Source organism: Pleurodeles waltl, chromosome 7, assembly GCF_031143425.1.
Source record: "Pleurodeles waltl isolate 20211129_DDA chromosome 7, aPleWal1.hap1.20221129, whole genome shotgun sequence".
Lineage (NCBI taxonomy): Eukaryota > Metazoa > Chordata > Amphibia > Caudata > Salamandridae > Pleurodeles > Pleurodeles waltl.
This window is the reverse complement of record NC_090446.1, coordinates 460,129,793-460,148,894: the sequence shown is the minus strand read 5'-3', so window position 1 is coordinate 460,148,894 and position 19,102 is coordinate 460,129,793. Positions and strand designations below refer to the sequence as shown.

At 44.3% G+C, this 19,102-nt stretch overlaps 1 protein-coding gene across 1 annotated transcript in view; it reads left to right on the top strand.

Annotated features, from left to right (window-relative positions):
- The first annotated feature begins 10,008 nt into the window (after positions 1 to 10,008).
- The window catches only part of LOC138304189 (sulfotransferase 1 family member D1-like), a 32,365-nt gene continuing 23,271 nt past the window's right edge, over positions 10,009 to 19,102 (top strand). Inside the window, exons 1-2 of the mRNA XM_069244037.1 lie at positions 10,009 to 10,125; positions 15,821 to 15,915. Of these exons, the coding sequence (XP_069100138.1) occupies positions 10,059 to 10,125; positions 15,821 to 15,915 (162 nt within the window). The 5' untranslated portion in view covers positions 10,009 to 10,058. The remainder of the gene's footprint in view (positions 10,126 to 15,820; positions 15,916 to 19,102) is intronic.

The following is a 19,102-nucleotide window of genomic DNA, read 5'->3' as shown; positions in this document are numbered from 1 at the left end:
CATGCTTTGTTGTTGCATGCAGGGCTTGGTGTTGGGATGTGTGGTTTGTGATGTTGGGACATATATGAGGGGTTGGGGTGCTGGGGGTGAGGGTGAGGGTGGGGGTATGTGATAGCATGCAGGTAGGGTGGGGGATGTAATAATTGAGATTTGACTTACCAGAGTCCATTCCTCCACCTACTCCTGCGAGGCCCTCAGGATGCAGAATCACCAAGACCTGCTCCTCCCATGTTGTTAGTTGTGGGGAGGAGGTGGGGGTCCGCCTCCAGTCCTCTGAACCGCCAGGTGGTGTCTTGAGACCACAGAACGCGCCTTCCCCCGTAGGTCATTCCACCTCTTGCTGATGTCCTCCCGATTTCTTGGGTGTTGTCCCACTGCGTTGACCCTGTCCACTATTCTTCGCCATAGCTCCATCTTCCTTGCAATTGAGGTGTGCTGCACCTGTGATCCGAATAGCTGTGGCTCTACCCGGACGATTTCCTCCACCATGACCCTGAGCTCCTCCTCCGAGAAACTGGGGTGTCTTTGCTGTGCCATGGGGTGGTGTAGGTGATGTGTGGGGTGGAGTGTGTGGTGATAAGTGTGGTGATATGTAGTGGTGTGTTGTGTGAGGTGCGTGGAAGTTGTGTGGGTGATGACGTTGTGTGCCTGTGGATGCTGTTGTTCTTGCTGGTGCTGTCTCTCTCTGGCCTTCTTTCTGGATTTTTGGTCGTAGGGGGTTGTGGGTGTTGTGGGTGTGTGTTTTACATTGTATTGGGTGTGTGAGAGTGGTGTGTGTATGAGTATCAGGTGTGTGTATTTTGAATTGTCCAATGTGGCTGTGTTTTGTAAAAGTGTGTGTATTTTGAGCGCGGCGGTGTGTACCGCCAATGGAATACCGCGGTTGAAAGACCGCTGCGTGGATTTGTGTGTTGTGATAGTGTGGGTGTATTTCTGTTGGCGTGACGGTGTCGGTTTTGTTTTCACCAGTTTATCACTGACCTTTGGTGTGGCGGACTTGTGTGGGTGTCTGACTTTTGGCGGATTCTGAGATGTGGGTCATAATAGCTGTGGTGGAATTCCGCGGCCGCGGCGGTGTGTTGGCGGTCTTCTGCACGGCAGTAAGTGCCTTTTACCACCAGTGTTGTAATGACCGCCTAAGTGTGTTAAGATGGGCAATGAAAATTTTGACAGGGTGACGTGTTTTCATTATTTAGGAATCGCCCTGTTGGATAAATTCAAGTGGGACCCTCAAATTCTAAAGAGCACCCTGGTGTTGTAGAACGGGTCTAAAGCAATTTTGCGATTTTTTAGAGCGACTTCCACTCATTTGATTTCACATGCTCTTGAGGCTTACCGCACCAAGGCCCTGAATGCTGCTATTTGTGGCAATGAAATCTGGGGGTATACTAAAACATATAGTTTAGCGGTGTCTGAAAACAATGTTTTTAGAGCCCTAGTGGCTGTCCCAAATAGGTACACTGCTTATTCCCCTGAGCTATGACCTAGGCACTAATGGGGTGTCTAATCTTGTTCATTTGAAACGCCATCTTTACTGGGTTCGCATTTGCTCTACTCCTGAATTGGTTGCATACTGTTTAAGTGATCTATTAAGATTGAATCATGCCCCAAACTTACCCCAGTTGACGTTTATATACACTTGGTGCATAAGGCTGATGCTTGGTGCACTCTGGGAGAACCCTGATCGAATCCGCAAACGGATAAACAGGTTGTGAAGTCAGCATTTTGGGGCTACATACTGGTGCACCAACAATCCAGGGTCAATCAGGGCCACTTAACATAAAAAGTTTTTCGGGGTTAAACCAGCACGGTTGTATGAAGATTTTGGGACACTGTAACCCTCCTGTTGGCCAAAAGACTTTATTTGTGATTTAGGTACGGCTGCTCCCTTTGAATGCTTTTGGTAGCTTATGTTGTGAAGGAAGCAAACCTGCCTCATGTCCAATCTGTGAATTTGTTCCTGAAATAGTAAATCATATTGTCATTGTTTTCCCAGATTATTGAGAAATAAGGCATTGTTGGCTTAGGCTCATTTGTCTATCTTTGGGGGTTGAGGATTACCAGGTGGTGATACACCTATTCAGAACAAACACAGCAGAGTCTATTGTGTACTCAGTGAGCCACTTCCTTCTCAGTGTCTAGTACAAGCGAGCTAGGTCCTTAGCCACGAGTCAACACGTTTAATCACAGTCCACTATTGATGTACTGTTCAGGGTTAGCGCCAAAATTTTGGTGCTAACCCTGAACACTACATAGGAGCCCAAGGTAACCAATGGTGTGCCCCCTTTTAATGCCTGCTTTGAGCAGGCATTAAAAATGCTGCACAAAATGGTGCAAAGAAATCTTTTAGATTTATTTGTGCCATTTTGTCAGCCCCCCTAATGAGGGAATGCCCCCCTTGTATACATTATACCCGGTGCAGGCTTAATGTGGCATTCATGCATGCATTGCATTGCGGCACTTTGTAAATCTGGCGCGGTGATCTCCTTGGGCCACATTAGCATTAAAAAAATGATGCTAATGTGGCGCAAGGAGGTGCTAGGCTCTCTTTAATCTGGGCCTAAGTCTAGGAAAATCAGTGACTGGGATTTGCCAAAGTCTGCAGCACTGCGAAGGGCTTCAGTTACTGTTAAAAGAGCAGTTTTCGTGCTGTGTTAAAGTCTGAACACATTCAGTGAGTAGTCTAATATTTGATTTTGCTCTAGAAAATCAGCCGGGAGATAATTCACGTGTTTCTCCACAACCTTGGATAGAAATGACAATACTGAGATGGGTGATAGTTTTCTGGCTGGGTAGCATCTTGCAAAGACTTTTTTTTAAAAGGAGTAACCTTGACATGTTTCCATTACATTGGCACCACTGCAGTGCTCAAAGAAAGATTGGCCAGTTCCAGAAAGATAGGTGTAATGCTCTCCTGAAATTTTAGGATATAATCTGGTTTTATTGGGTCGTCCAGGGATCCTGATTTGACTTGGTGTAACAAGGTAGAAATAGAGCCTTCATCAAGTAGAGCCAGTTGGTCCAGTACTGTCCATTGTGTATAATTAATCATTATCACAGGAGAATATGGCTCTTCTATTTCATCACTCATTTTAAAATGAGAGTCAGGGCCTGATTTAGAACTCAGCAGGTAGGTTACTCCAGCACAATAGTGAGAGATATCCCATCCACTAAAACTAAATCCCATTATAGCCTATGGGATTTAGATTTAAGCAGACGATAAATCCTTCACTGTTATGACAGGGTAAACCGTCTGCTAAGTTCTAAATCAGGCCCTAAATGTAATTGACCTTGCTGACAAAATGATCTACAAATTAATTACAGTGGCTATTTGGTGCTTCCGCCAGCCTGGGAGTGGCTGCTGGCTTGATCAAGTTGTTAACTATGGAGAACAGTTCCTTAAAAGATTGCTGCTGTTTTTGTTTTTAATCTGTAAAGAAATTGGTGCATGCCTTTTTGACCATTTTGTAATAGCCTTTAATAGCTCTCACATATTGTTTTTTTGGTACAACGTCGAAGGTTTTCCTCCAACCACGCTCAAGTTTTTTTACACCTTTTTATTTCTGCGATTAATGTTTCATTGAACCAAGCAGCTGAAGCTGATTCCTTGCTCTGCATGCCCTGAAAGGAATAAAATGATGTGAGAGAACAGGGCTGACTGCAGAGGCCCCTAACAGTTTGCCCCCATTTTTCACTTTTTGCTGGTGTTTTCCTAACTCTGATGGTACCCTGGGTACTGCTAACCAGTCCCAGGGCCTGTGCTCTGTGTAAAATCAGTATGCAAATTAGGCTAATTATAATTGGCTAAGTCAACCTAGCTATAAGTCCCTAGTATATGGTAGGGAATGTAGGTTTAGGGACCCTAGCATAGGTAATGCACCCATAGGTGCACTGCTGAGGTGCCCAGTGTCATTTTAAAGGCAGGCCTGCCTTGCTGGCTGCTTTTAAATTAAAGTTATATGCAAATTCGACTTTGGAATTAAAAGTAGTTCCAAAGTCTTAAACTACCTTATTTTTACATATAAGTCACCCCTAAGGGCTAGGTGCCTTGTAACTATAAGCAGGGACCTTATAAACATAGTTTTATACGTCCTGGTGCGGTAAAACTGCCAAATTGTTTTTTTCCATCATTGTAGTGAATGGCCTCTATAGGCTAGAATGGGGAGACTTTATTTTAATTTTAAAAGTCCCTTTAAGTAACAGATACCACATGTTTGGTATCAAATTAATTGTTATAATAAATCCCACAACTTCCAGTTGTGGGATTTAATATAACTTGTTCAGGTAAAGAGTTTTAAACTTTACCTGAGAAGTTGCGAACTTCAGCCCTGCAGTGTTTTTGCTGCTTTGCTCTGATTGGCCAGCCTCTGGCAGCCTGGCCAGGCTACCTTGATGAGGTGTGAAGTGGCCTGGCTCAACACAAAGAGATGTGCCTGGGGGAAGAGATCTCCCCTCAGCAGATGGGGAAGCAGGAAAGGGGGAAGGCTGCCAAACTGGTTTTCAACGGCAAGGAAGGACATTTTGAACAACCCAGCAACACCCTCACAGCCTGCAAACCCAAACAATTAGGTGCCCCCTTGATTAGATTAGGAGAGGGGTGTGTTTAGGATTTTTAGCCACATGTAACCTCCAAAAATCCCTTTCAGCCATGATGGATTTTTGAGGAATGTTGCCCCCTGGGATTGATTTTTGCTACACTTCCCAGGAAGTGGTCATCACAGGGGAAAGGACCCTGTCCCTGATTGGAGAACCAGGACCCCCCTGTTTTTCACCCAGTAGCAAGGATAAAACTGGCAGACCTGCACCCACTCCTCAGATCACTATCAGATTCCAACAAGGAAGAACTACAGAAGAAGAAGGACTGCCCTGCTGGATCCCTGGCCTGTACCTGGACACTGCACTTTGGAGGACTGCACCAGCTGCACACTTGGGCTTCACCACAAAAATGTATTTGCCTGGCTCCAACTGGTTCAAGTAGGGACTCCCTGTTTGCTACCAGTGAAAACTTGCTAACCAGAGTCCCCTGCACCAACTCCTGAAGAAACCAACCAGCTGACCACTGTCAAAATGATCTATGACTGAATTAAGCCATGCTTTTTATTCCAATTGAGAAGCACTCGCCTCAGTATCACTGGAAAAGGTAGAGAGATATAACTTATGCCACTGCCTTCTCATGGTAGGGTTAACAGTGATAGTCTTATCAGCTCTGGAGATATCGATGGTCGTAGGCACCATGTGTTGGTCTGACCAGGTCACCGGAGTAGGGATAAAATGTTTGAGGTTAGATAGATTGGAGAAAACTGGATCTAACAGACGCCCAGCCACGTGTCAAAAGTTCTTCTAGCTGGGTCACTTGCATGATAGCTAGATCATTAATGAAGTCCTGAATTCATTTATCATTGATCAACTCAAAATGCAGGTTATGGTCACCGATGATGTTACAATTAGACAGTTTAAGTAAGCGGGAAGAAATACTTTGTATTAGAGATTCCCTAAACTTTTTAAGCAACCTGGTGGTCTCTAAATCAAGAGACCTGAAAAAGTAGAATTTTTGTTAAAATTACATTTAAATAGCGTGCTTTCACAGTCCTGAATGAGGCCAGGGGACATATTGCACTTAAAACAAGTGCTATCAAAGATTGTGATACCGCTCCTCCTGCCACAGGGCCTTTGCATCTTTTTGATGCAATACTGTAGAAAGGGAGCAAAAGCAGATTCTACATGAGTGTATTGTGTAAGCCACGTTTCTGTAAGAAATAAAATGTCAAGCATTTTGTCCAGAATTAGGTCATAGTTATCAGAGCAATGGTAGCCTAACAAGCGGCAATTGATACAGTACAATTTCAAAGTGGATATTGCTTAGTTATGCTGGAAGAAAGCTGCAATTTCTGCACCGAACCTCAACTTTTTCATCTGCCCCAAGGATCAGGAAGTGTAAACAAACATTTTTACAGGGTGTTCTGTATAGCAGTAATTGAGAGGTGGAATAGTTACCCTAGATAACACAAGAGAAGCAGGGTCTCTGGCCCCTGCTGCTGTCGTGGTGCGGACGGGCAAAGACGGGCTTGCCTTTGGAGAACCTACAGCATGCCAGCGGCACCTCTGTGCATTGGCTGACTTTTTAAGGCCGATCAGGCACATTGAGAATCCCCACAAATAGCTGCCACTAGAATGCTAACTCACTCTTTTTAGTGGCTATAGCAAAATGGCTGATGAAAAGAGCAAAATTAAGAAACATCAAAAAGATGCCCGCTTGTCCCATAGCCCCCAAACATAGCCCCGTATTCCCCCAACAATCAGATTCAAATAGCAGCAATTTTAAAATGAATCCACAGATCCAAGGTCTGCCCCCTAACCTGCTTTCACATGTTAAAGGTGGTTCCTGCAGCTTCATTGATAATCTGTTCACAGCAGAATACCACCCTTGGACAAACGATCCGAAAGACTATCTGCCTAGTTGTAACTCAGGCTAAGTGAGCAGACAGGAAGTGACCAAAGAATATATACAGAAGGTGGGTGAAGATGTTTAGCGTCAAGCTCTCTTATTGGTTTTAGTTATACGTAACATTGTGAATGATAAGGACCTCCAAAGAGAAATGTAGGCCCACTTTAAGAATAGATAGAAAATCCTGTTTTAATTTTTTTTTAAATGGCACCCTGCAGGGACGAAGATGCTTCATTCTTGAGAGCAGGCGCGCCCTGTCCTTTAGGGCGGAGGGACCACGCCCCCTACCTTTTGCCCCTCATGAAGAGTGTCTGTCAGGCTGAAAAAAGGTCAGCTTGACAGACACTCTTCATTTTCAGCTCAGACAGCCAGGAGTGAGACATGCGCGATTTGCGCAGACTCCTGGCTGCCTGAGCTGAACTTTGCTGGGCTGAGGAAGTCACAGCTCCTATGGGCGTGACCTCCTCGGCTCAGCAAAGGTGCCTCGAGGCCCTCCCCCAGGTGACAAGGGAATCGTCACCCATTGACTTCGATTTGGGCGCTTCAGGTTTAAACCCTGAAGCACCCACGGCGAGTGTCAATCAGTGACACTTCGTCACAGAGTGGGGTGGGGTCAGCAGTCTCACTGACCCCATCCCACTATGTGAAGGCTGGGAGGCTGCCTTAAGGCAGCAGTCCTAGCCCTCCTGGGACTTCAAGGCTGAAGGTAAGTGTATGTGTGTGTGTGTGTGATGTTTTAAAATGAATGTTTGGTGTGTGCTTGCATGTTTGAATGTTATGAGTGTTAATGGATGTGTGTGATGTTTTAAAATGAATGTTTGGAGCGTGCGTGCATGTTTGAATGGTATGAGTGTTGTTAATGGATGTGCGTGTGTATGTGTGTGTGAAAGAATGAGTGTGTGTGAACTTTTAAAATGAATGGTTGGTGGGTGCCTGCATGTTTGAATGTTATGAGTGTTGTTAATGGATTAGAGAACGTGTGGTTTCTATCAGCCGACATGTAGGTAGAAGATAGCTTGCTGTCTTGTGTTCTAGTCTGTGGGTCATGAAAAGAGATCAGCTTCCCTCCTTTCAGAACTGTGTGCAAAATAAGACAAACCCTTAGCACTGACGTGCATTTCTTCTGCTGCAGCTTCAACAAAGAGTTCTAATGAACTATTAGAACAATAACGTACTGTAGTCATTATAAAGGTGGGGCACTGCTAGATCCCATGTTGCTGGGCTATGAACTGTTAAACTTAAAGCCCTTCATATGAAACAGCAAATTTTTCTCTACATGATACATTTAAGTTGTTTTTTTAGCCTGCTTAAATTTGACGGAGGCATAGGTCTCCAAAAAGCTTTAAAAAAGCAACCTTTTGTAGTGGAAGGAAAAGGGGATGGAGGGGATGGAGGGGATGGAGGGGTGAGAGAAGGAGAGATGGAGAGAAGGATGGAAAGAGGATGCAGAGATGGTTAGATAAATCAATGAAGAGATGGATGGATGGATTCAGAGGACGATGGAGGAATAGATGGAGAGAAGGATGGATGATGGATTGATGAGGGAAGCATGAATGGAGGTAAAGAAAGGATTGTGCTGGGTGGAAGGAAGATAAGATGGATGGATTGATATAATGGATGGGTGAAAAAAGAAAGAAGGAACAAGATTGAAAGAATGGAGAGAAGGAAGGACAGATACAACAAAGGTGGAGATAAGAAATGATACATGGATAAAAAGACAAAAGGAACAATGAATGGATAGATAAATGGATGGATGATTGAATGGATGGAAAGTACAGAATCTATGAAAAATGAAAGAAAACAAGAAGAAACAAGACAGAAAGAACGGTAAGGAGACTGAAAGAAATACATTTGATGATTTCAGAATTACATCAAAAGGAGCAATTCCCCGAAGGACTGCTGGATTCACTTGCCTCACCCTCGCAATCAGAGATATTTGGGACATGGTTCAAAGTGGGGGTTATTTTATTTTTATGGCTACTCCCCTGCTCTCACCTCTCCCACAATTTATGCTGGTGTGGATTAGAGATTTTAGAATCAGACAAAATTGACAGAGAAACTCTTATATATAAAGGTGATGTCCCTAAGCCACGCCTTTAACACCAAAATCAGTAGATAGACTTATTAGGCATTTTATATTGAGTTAGAATTCAGTATGTGTTATTCTCAAGTAATGTAGATGAATGAGAAGTATTATACAAATAGTAAGCACCTCGGCAACTAAATAAAAAGTATGAACAGGAAATAACCTCCAAATATAGTTCATAACCCCTAATCTTTACCAAAAATCCTTAATTATATTACATTTACCTGGCTTGCAGCTCGATATTTGTGTTTTTAAAAATCTCATATACAGCCCCCACCACGTATTTGCATTCTAGTAGGCTTAAAATCAGAGTCCCAGTTTTCAGTATCTCTCACTATCAACCGGTCAGTGTGCTTGCCCATACACATTTTAGGGTTTTTTATTCTATTTTAAGAACTAGTCTATTAAGCAAGGGAGAGCCCTCGCACTTCTGTCCTCCTTTTGATTCACAGGACAGAAGAAAAGGCTTTTTTTTTAGCTGATTAGGAAGTATACATACAATATTGCATTGTATCTTTTTAATACCACCAGCATGGAACTTTAACAAGGTCAACTTGCAAGCAGATCTCTGGATACCATGCAAGGCCGGACTGGCCGTAGCGGGCATCGGGCATTTCCCCAGAGGCTGGAAGGGTGGGGGCCAGTTTTGCAGCGGTGGGGGCCGGTTTTGTTACCGGGGGCTGGTTTTGCAGCAGTGCTAAGAACTCGCCCCCCCCTAACAAAAATCGCAGTGCTTCCTACTTGCACATGCCCCCGTCTCCCCAATCCCCCACCCCCGCCCGTCCTGGGGGCTGGGCTGGCGAAATTGCCAGGACTGCTTTGGGTTCCCAGCACAGCCCTGCTACTATGGAATGCTGGAGAGACTGGAAAAATCCATCTCCAACTATTGAGAGATAATCAGCAAAAATATGCGATAATTTAGCATATACAATTACAGTTACCAGAAATTGAAGCTAAAAAGCCTGCATTAATGAAAGCTAGAATTTTGAAGACCTATTACTTCTGTCATGCACTTAGATCCATTCAGAGCACACACAAGGACAATGGTAACATGCATCACACCCTGTGATACATAACATTATCCAACATGTAGGAAAAATGTGCCACATATGACACAACGAAGAGAACAAAGGAACAACTATGACAAGGGAAGATAACTTAAATTAGACAAATGTTACTTAAATATGAATTTATCTAAAGACAGGGATCCTGCTCGCCCACCTGATCATTTTTCCACATATAATTAACCCGCGAAGACCTGTAATCTGAATGAAAAACACGGCAATGAATGATAACTACTAACGGAGTGGGGCAGGTCAGAGGGAGTCTTTAATGTGGTTTTAGGGGAGATTCAGAATTTAGGTAGAAATGTCTCATTTTGTAATTTTCTGACACCTAGTAGTGCACTGAAGAATTTTACAGTCTGTTCCTAACCTTCTTTTCCTCCCCTCTCTCAAAATACCACAGATAATATATGTGGCACGCAACGCCAAGGATTCAGCTGTGTCCTACTTCCATTTCTACAAGATGGCAAAGGTGCATCCAGAGCCTGGCACATGGCCTGAGTACCTGGAAAAATTTATGTCTGGAGATGGTGAGAAACTAAGCAGGGGACTGTATGGCAGGATCTTAGTGTTTACACATATAAGCTATTGAAGTGAGCATTTGCTTTCATCAGCAGTATAGCAAAGAAGCACATTTTGACCATGTTGTCTTGAATAGAACACTTGCTATAGACTAACATGCCTCTCTACATATGTCAAACAACTGAACATGTAATATAAGCCTTCCATAACTGCCTATGAAAGGGTCAAGTTATGATCATGGGGGACACCAAGCTTTCTAGCTGTATTTCCCCAATCAGAGAGCAACTCCTGGGTGAAGCTTGGCAAGGAAAAGCAAACGTATTAGATACTGTTCTTAGCTGGAACATAGCAGGGCTGGAGAGCAAAATGCAAATTCCAGGATGGGGCCAATTTATAGACGAACATCAGACATGTCTATTCTAAGAAACATGGGCATTGGGGCCTAAATATAGATCTTGCTTCAAAAGCTACTGGGTTGCAGGGCGTAAGGTGTCTTCTGGGAGACCATCGGGCGGGCTACTTATATGGCTAAGCTGTTCTCTTAAGTGTCAGGTTGAAGTTGTAGATATGGGCTGCCCTGATTTACAGGCCTTACTAGTATCGACCCTCAAGGAGAGACCTTTACTAATAATCAATATCTATAACAGGAGTGTGGGCAGTAATTATAATTCTGGCGCTCTGACCATATTGGACAGCTTCCTTCATAGCAACATTTCATCCTATTTCATCTTAATTGCAGGGGACTTTAATGTTACCTTCGAGCCCTACCCTCCGGTCCAAGAGTTATATAAAGAAGAGGATGCCTATTGGGGCATCCCTCAGTTAGTGCCAAGTAAAAGACCCAGAATGAACAGAAAAGCGCACCAAGTTGCTGACATTACACTAACACATGGTCTCCGAGATTGCAATGGTCGCTCCCGTTCAGATGCCAACTCTTACTTCACTTTTAGGCATGGAGCTCATAGGAGTCAGATCGATTATATTTTACTTGACATCCGACTGTGGGGCCATATGACTGGCATGAGGGTGCAAGAACATGAAGAGAGTGGCCACGATCCACTGATCTTATCGACTGGGGTCTGCTGCCTTCGCTTGAGGTTCCCCACCCTAAGGCATATGCACAACTCGCTCTGACAAATAATAGACGTAATGTCAAATGGGAGTCTGTTAATACCTCCTCTGGTTCACTTTCATCAATATACAATTTATTAGCACACCAAATGGAGCACATGCTTTTGCATCTAGAGGACGGTGATGGGCTTTTAGCAGCTTCCACTGAACTGTTCAACTCTTTAAAGTACCTTCTCACAAAAGAGATCATTAGTAAACCTAGGAAAAAGTGCAGTGCAAGGTGGCTTAGCAATACATTCAGGGAAGCCCAGCATGAGCTATTGAGAACACTGAAAGGGGGTCATGTAGAGTATATAAGACAAGCAAGGAGGGACTACAAACAGGAATCTCATAGGGCAAGCAGGAGCTGGGAGGAGGCCAGATGGATAGCTATCCTGGAGACTGCAAAAGTAAATGATATTTCCAGGTTCTGGAAATTGATAGCAGATGACAGTAGAGATTCATCCCCCCCACCTGGTACCTCAATCCTCTCCGCAGTGTGGGCTGAGCATTTTGGTCGACTATATGAAGGGCCATCTGAAGCTACCTTTAGGAACCTTGATGATAACTCGACTTCCGGGGCCACCCCGATCAAATTCACTCTAGCTGAAACCAGAGCTGCAATAATTTCACTGAATTGGGGAAAGGCCCGGGTCCTGATAAGATCCCTGGCGACCTATATAAGACAAGACCTGATAAATGGGCCCCTTACTTAAATTTAGTCTGTAATGCAGTTGCGGCAGGAGCACCTGTCCCACCCTCTTGGAAAGGGGCTGAGATAGTTCCCATCTTCAAAAAAGGCAGTCCCAGTGATCCTGCCAACTACCATCTGATATGTCTACTTGACAACTCCCCAAAAAGTTTTGCGAAGCAAGTTTTGTTCCATCTTGACGAATTGATTTCAGAGTCCGAAGCTATATCTGATCTACAGGCAGGGTTCAGACCCGCAGTTAGCACCATAGATCAAGCCCTGAGGTTCTTGGCAATCAAATGGAAGAATGTGGACCTGGGGGGGGAATCTTTATGTGGTTTTCTTTGACCTCAGAGCTGCATTTGATTTGGTCCCCAGGAACTTGTTATGGCTGACTCTATCCAATATGGGTGTTCCAAAAGGCCTCCTGAAACTTATTGTTCGATTGCACAAGAATACCTACACACAAATTGGGTGTGGTAAGGAACTGGCAGACCCTGTAGCTATCAAAAGAGGAGTCAGACAAGGTTGTGTTCTAGCCCCTACCCTCTTTCTCCTATACATAAACAATTGTATTCAATATTTAGAGAATTGCACCAACGATTCGCCCAAGCTGGCTGGGAAGAAAATACTGTGTCTGCTATATGCGGACGACACTATCCTGCTAGCCAAATCACAGGTGGGAATTCAAAATTTGGTAAATCAATTTTGTGTTTTCTGTAGAGACTATGGGATGGATGTTAATGTTAAGAAAACAAAACTTATGATATGTAGTGCCTCAAGAAAAAGATTACGTGCAAGAATAGTAATGAATTCAATTCCGCTGGAAAGAGTTTCAGATTTCGATTATTTGGGCATTAGGCTAACGGACTCTGGCAGTTGGGAGGCTGCTATTAGTAAAGGAGCACTCATTATAAGCCAAAGAGGTGGGGCATTAGTATGCAAGGCTAGAACTGCAGTGAGCCCTCCCTTGAATCCAATCTCTGAGATTTATAAAGTCCAAATCCGTGCTGCGGCCCTGTACGGAGTGGAACTCTGGGGTTCCTACAGAAAATTGGATATTTTACAAACCAAAGAAAATCACTTCCTTAGACACGTATCCAGGTTAGGGAAGGGTACACCAATGACCCCTCTTAGACTCGATTTAGGATTAAACAGCATCAAAGCCACAGCGGGTCTGAGCTTGCGTTTATACTGGATCCGTTTATGGAAAACAGACGAACGTGAACCATTTAGGGTGGCGATAAAAGAACTTATAATATCCTCACAGGGATGGGAAAAAATCCTTTGGCTGAAGGAGATGAAATCTGCCTGGGATAAGCTAGGTTTCCCTCACTACTTGAAGTACCCTAAGTTGATCCCTGCTAATGCTAGACAACTTGTCAAAGGGAGATATTGGGAGAAAACCAACGATGAGCCTTTCCACCGTAACGGGGTAGGCAGGTTAACAGCAGAATTTTTGCAAGTCAAACATGAACCCGGGCCTGAGAATTTCATAGACCTCCCTATACCTGCACGTTCCCGCGCTTTATTTCTTCAGCTAAGATACGGCACTTTACCCGTTAATAGCTTTACGGCCCATTGGTCGACAAGTAATCCCAAAACTGAAAGATGTATATTTTGTCATCAATGCAAGGAAACAACTGAGCAAGTGCTGTTCTTCTGTCCCCTATACAAGAGCCCCATAGGGAGGTGGATCATTCCTCCGTGTAAAGTCTTACTACTGCAGGACCGAGCTAATGCTTTCAGAATATGCACATATGATACATCCATGCTGGTAGTAAGCTCAGTTACCAAATATCTATCTGTAGCTTGGTCCATTCGCCATAGGTTCACCTTAGCCCTGGGGCTCCAAGCCAGCTAGGTACTCTTTTGTCTACGGATGGGGACTTTAATTAGATATATTTATTTTTTCTTTTTAACACTTAGACGTGTCATGTATCTTAACTCTGATGGGAATTTCACTTAATCATTGTGTGGATTTTAGAAATTTTCGGATCACTAGGGGGGCTTCTGGATATGATCTTTTGAATGTATGTTTTATTTCTAACTATTAGAATTTTTTTCCTCTTTTCTTTTTTTCTATAGTGTAGTCTAACTGGCATTGAATGTAATCCAATAGTGTGGATTATTTTTATAATTATTTATATAATTTAGTCCCAAAGTATGTCTTAACAATTATTCTATAGTCCCACAGGCTTGTCTCTTTTGTGAGAAGTTACGGTGTTATTAGTCCATATAGATGAATTTTTAGTTCAATTGGCATGGCATCTTATAAATTATATTGATATGATAAGAAATGTATCAGTCCACAAATCGATCATGTTACTGGTTTCAGTTTCATGGAACGTATTAACTGTACTTATTTGAACGATGGACACATTTTTTTACCATTGCCATGTATGATTGTTTTAGTGTATCCACAAATCGATTATGTTACCGGTTTTAGTTTTAAGGAACGCACTAATGGTATTTATTCGAATGTTGGCTACAAGTGTTTATCATTGTTATGTATGATTGTTTTATTGTATTTTAATGGTCTAAATGTTAGACTGAATAAATAAATAAAAGAATAACTGCCTATGCATTGCAGACCTTCTCCATCACTTCTACATTTACTAATCATGTGCTTCTGGCTGACTCTACCCACAGAGGCCCATGTACCACTCATGCGCTTCCGCTGACACCACCACTGTTGCCCACATGCCAATAAACTGTAGCAGCCTGACCCCTTTTATTCACACACAGATACTGCCCACGTGTGATAAACTGCCCCAGTACCACCCTTGTAATAACTATATAAAACAGGAAAACCTAACCACTTTTGAAGTAGTGAGCATATAATACAAGTCGATGCACCCCCCTGCTTTTTGACCCTACCGTTACTGTTCTCATACATGACACATGCTGCAGGCTTAGTTTTTTTTTCACTTTTCATTGTGTACTGTCTATATGCCATAATCTGATCTCTAAGCTTCTGCCAGTGTACTTCTCACATCCTTTTGAGTGACTCATAAAGTGCTAATAGATGGCACCCTCCCTCATCACCAACATAGTACGTGTCTCCAGCATTACCTTCCAGTTTCCCGTATCTCTCAATATAAGGCATGGACAGCACAGGTTGAAATCCCCTACACAACTCTGTCAAGTGCATTTTCCCCAGATCTCCCTTTAGCATATTGAGGCAGTTGAACTCACCTGAAAAGGCCCCATCACATCTGCCATCAACAAGAGCGACTCCTCGAGGTAACAGGCACACTCTTATATCTAGGACCAGAGGGCAGGTTTGGACAATGTAGTCTGTAGGCTCCAGGGAGACTCAGAAGGCATTTACTGAGTCAGTCATACACTTTATTCTTTTTTAAATGCCCTTGTTTAGGTGAGAACTTAAAAAGGAAAACATAATTTCTCTGCAAATTGTTGGTGATTAAAAAGAAAATACAGGGGTAACCACGTCGATGTGTAGCCGTGGTGTCAAGTGTGTAAACAAATTATTTAGAGTCAAGGTAGTCTAGCAATCAATAATGGCAGTGGGTGTGTTCGGTATGTTTCCAGAGGGCACTGCCTAGAATGTGTATTCCTAATGCCTGAAACTTATGAAATGGTGGATAGGATAAGATCAGCTTCTTTACTATGCCAATTGCGGTATAACGCTAGTAAGATTAAAAGGAGGACTCGAACCTGCAAGGCTGTTAGAAGGGCTGGCCAGTTGGGTGTTTTGCAAAAAATCCCTAAAACCTTAAAACCTGGCCTGCCTTTGAAATGTTCCTTAGTGTGTTTAGCCCTCCTCTCCAAATATAATTATGAACTGTTGCCACTGTCTTTTTATTCCTTTGTTTGCTTTGTAAGTGCTAGTGGCCATGTTGTTAATTTTCTAACAGCCACCATCTCTTAAAACCTAGTGGCATTTGGCTCCTGGTATGATCATGTGAAGGGCTGGTGGCAGAAGATCCGGGACCACCCCATACTCTACGTGTTCTATGAGGACATGAAGGAGGTGAGTGCCACATAACTAATCTGCCATCTAAAATCCCACTTCTGACACCAATGAAATTTTAATGCAGAAGTGTTCTGTCTCATTCAAGGAAATAAGGTAGACTATTTCAGTATATTAGAGCATGGTCTAGGTGCCATGAAAGAAACTCATGAACAGTGGTGGACTGGTCTAGAAATTTTGATACCACAGTCCTGGTGCCTCTGAAAGATGGCGAGTACTTGACATCTGGTAGATCTTGCTTCAGTCAATTATAGAAATATCCCAATTGTCTGGCAATGGTAAGGCAGGTCAATCTAACTCTACGTATTATGAAGAAATGTGGCAGCATGACATAACCAACAATTCCAACCCACAGGAAAAAATAAAATTGTTACCATGTCATCTTTGGTCCTTCATGGTGGGAATCCAGATCTTTGTTTCATACATGCTCCTAAATGAAATCTGCTATTAAGGCTTTTGCACCACCTCTTAGACTATTTGACATATTTTATGCCCACTTGCATTCTACTCTCTGCTTCTTCTGTACAATTATCCTTTAAATACTAGTCCTCTTCACTTACTTCTAATTAGATCCTAGTTGGCAGCATGGCTGTCCGCAAGACGTATTGTACCCAGTGCAGGCTTTAGATCATCCTCTTCAGACATTGGCTTGTTTGGGCAGCCTCCTTCAGGCAGTGGTTTGGGATTCTGTGGGGCTGATTTGAGAAAAGTGCCCCTTAGTGCCCCCTTACCACCACCATGTATGCGTCACATTTAAAATACAGGGAACAGCATCAGAATTCCGGATGCTATTGATGTACTCTGCAGGAGTAGCGCCAAAATGATGGTGCCACTCCTGCAGAGTACATTGGGCCCCATTGTATTAAATTACATGCCCCCTTTTAACGTCTGCTCTGAGCAGGCGTTAAAAGTGACACAAAAAATTACGCAAGGAAATCTCTTAGATTTCGTAGTGCCATTTTTTCTACCCCCCTAACGGGGAACGCCCCCCTTGCATACATTATGCCTGGCACAGGCATAATGTGGCGCAAGGGTTTACAAAGTGGCGCAATGCATGTATTGTGCTACTTTGTAAATATGGCGCATGTAAAAAGCTACTTTTGTGCTGCCTTAGCAATGACACTATGGCAGCGCTAACGTGGGGCTGGGGCCTCATAAATCAGGCCCTGTATGTTGCATGGATCAGTCCGGAGTAGTGTACAACTCTCACCTAATGCTATTGGCTGTTTGGTGTATCATTCCACCTTATAGGAAGTGCTTACAATATCTTCCAACAGGTTTATTTGATATCTGAAAATTACACTCAGCCCTGCTAAAAGTCATACATATAATGCATTTAGAGGGGGGGTCATTACGACCCTGGCGGGGGGTCATTACGACCCTGGCGGCCGGCGGAACACTGACGGTAACACTGCTAACAGGCTGGTGGTGTTCCACGAGTGTATTATGACCGTGGCGCATTAGCCAAGGCCATACCGCTGGCCCCTCCGGTATACCGTCAGGCTTCTGCCAGGCTGTCATAATCCCCAACCACCAGCCTGTCCATGGCTGTGCCATGGAAAGGCTGGCGGTAACGGGGACTCTGGGTGCCCCTGGGGACCCCTGCACCTGGCATGGGCAGTGCAGGGGCCCCCAGGCACACCCCCATAGCGCATTTCAGCAGTGAAATGCGTGATTGGTGCTGCTGCACCCGCTGCACATCAACATTGCCGCTGGCTTTATTATGAGCCGCCTTCAATGTTGATGTGACTTTTCCACTGGGCCAGTGGACAGAAACGCTGTTTCCGCCCGCTGGCCAGCGGAAATGTCATAATAGGGTGCCACCAGTACCGCCAGCACTGGCGGTATTGTGGCACGCGCAGCTTCGGTGGTCTTTTTGCAAGTCATAATGAGGGCCTGAGTCTAAATACCCAATTACCTCAATTAATGAATCAGCCTATCCAGCACCCTAAGAGCCGCATCTTAAACTTATATTCATTTACTTCTCACCATCAGAGATGATACTTCATTACTTGCTAAATGTGGCCAAACAGAAGTACCCACCGTAGTTAAGGCTAATCAGAAAGGCACTAAGGGCTCTCTGGCCCAAGCTAGACAACAGAAGGACACAGAAGGACCTCCTAACTAAAGTAGAAACATGTCTTGAGATTTATAAATCAACATAATTGTAATTTACTATAAATGTTCTTAGCGATTGGAACCCACCTGTTCAAAGGCTAACCTTGTGAGCCGGGAATCACCTTTGGAAATGCCTCATAAATTAGCATTGTTGCAGATGACCTCCTGACAAGCATCTGTTGCCCTCCCCAGCTCCCCCTGCTGCTGCTACTGCTGCCGCCTCTGCCTCAGGGAACAAACTGAGAGTCTGCCTGACTCTCAGTTCAAGGCCCCCCTCCACCCGTTGGCTCCTGCCTGTGCCTCATCCCTGGTGGCCTCTTGGCCACCTGTAAGTAAGTATCCTCTGTCTCTCTACTCCTGCCTTTCTTCTTTTTACTTCTTTTCATTACTTTTTGTGGTTCTTTTTATTTATTTTTCTTTCACTCGTCCCTGCTTGCTAACTCTTGTGTTCCTCCACACCGCTGCTGCTCCACTCCCGTGCCCCTCCCGCAAATCGTTTTTCCCACCCTCCCGCCTCCCAGCTGACCGGACCCCCAACTCCCTCCTCTTCTCAACCACGGCCGCAGCACTGTGAGAGGGTGACTCCACTGACCTCCCGGCCAGTGTCTGTTGTCCTCCCCAGCTCCTCCTGCGGCTGCTACTGCTGCTGCCTCAGGGAACAAACAGAGTCTGCCTGACTCTCAGTTCAAGGTCCTCCTCCACCTGCAGGCTCCTGCCTGTGCCTCATCCCTGATGACTTAGTGGCCACTTGAAAGTAAGTGTCCTTTCTCTCTCGCTGTCTCACTTTACTCCTGCTTTCTTCTTTTTACTTAGTTTTTCACTTTTTCTGGCTCTTTTTATTTATTTTTCTTTCCCTCTTCCCCCTTTCCCCTTTTCCCTCCCAAATTCCCCCCACACCGCTGCTGGTCCTGCGGCCCCACCCCCCTGCATCCCCGCGAAGATCTTTTCCCACCCTCCCGCCTCCCAGCTGACTGGACCCCCCACCTCCCTCCCCTTCTTAATGGGAGCTGCTGCGCTGTGAGCGGGCGACTCCACTGACCTCCTTGCCAGTGGCTATTGCCCTCCCCAG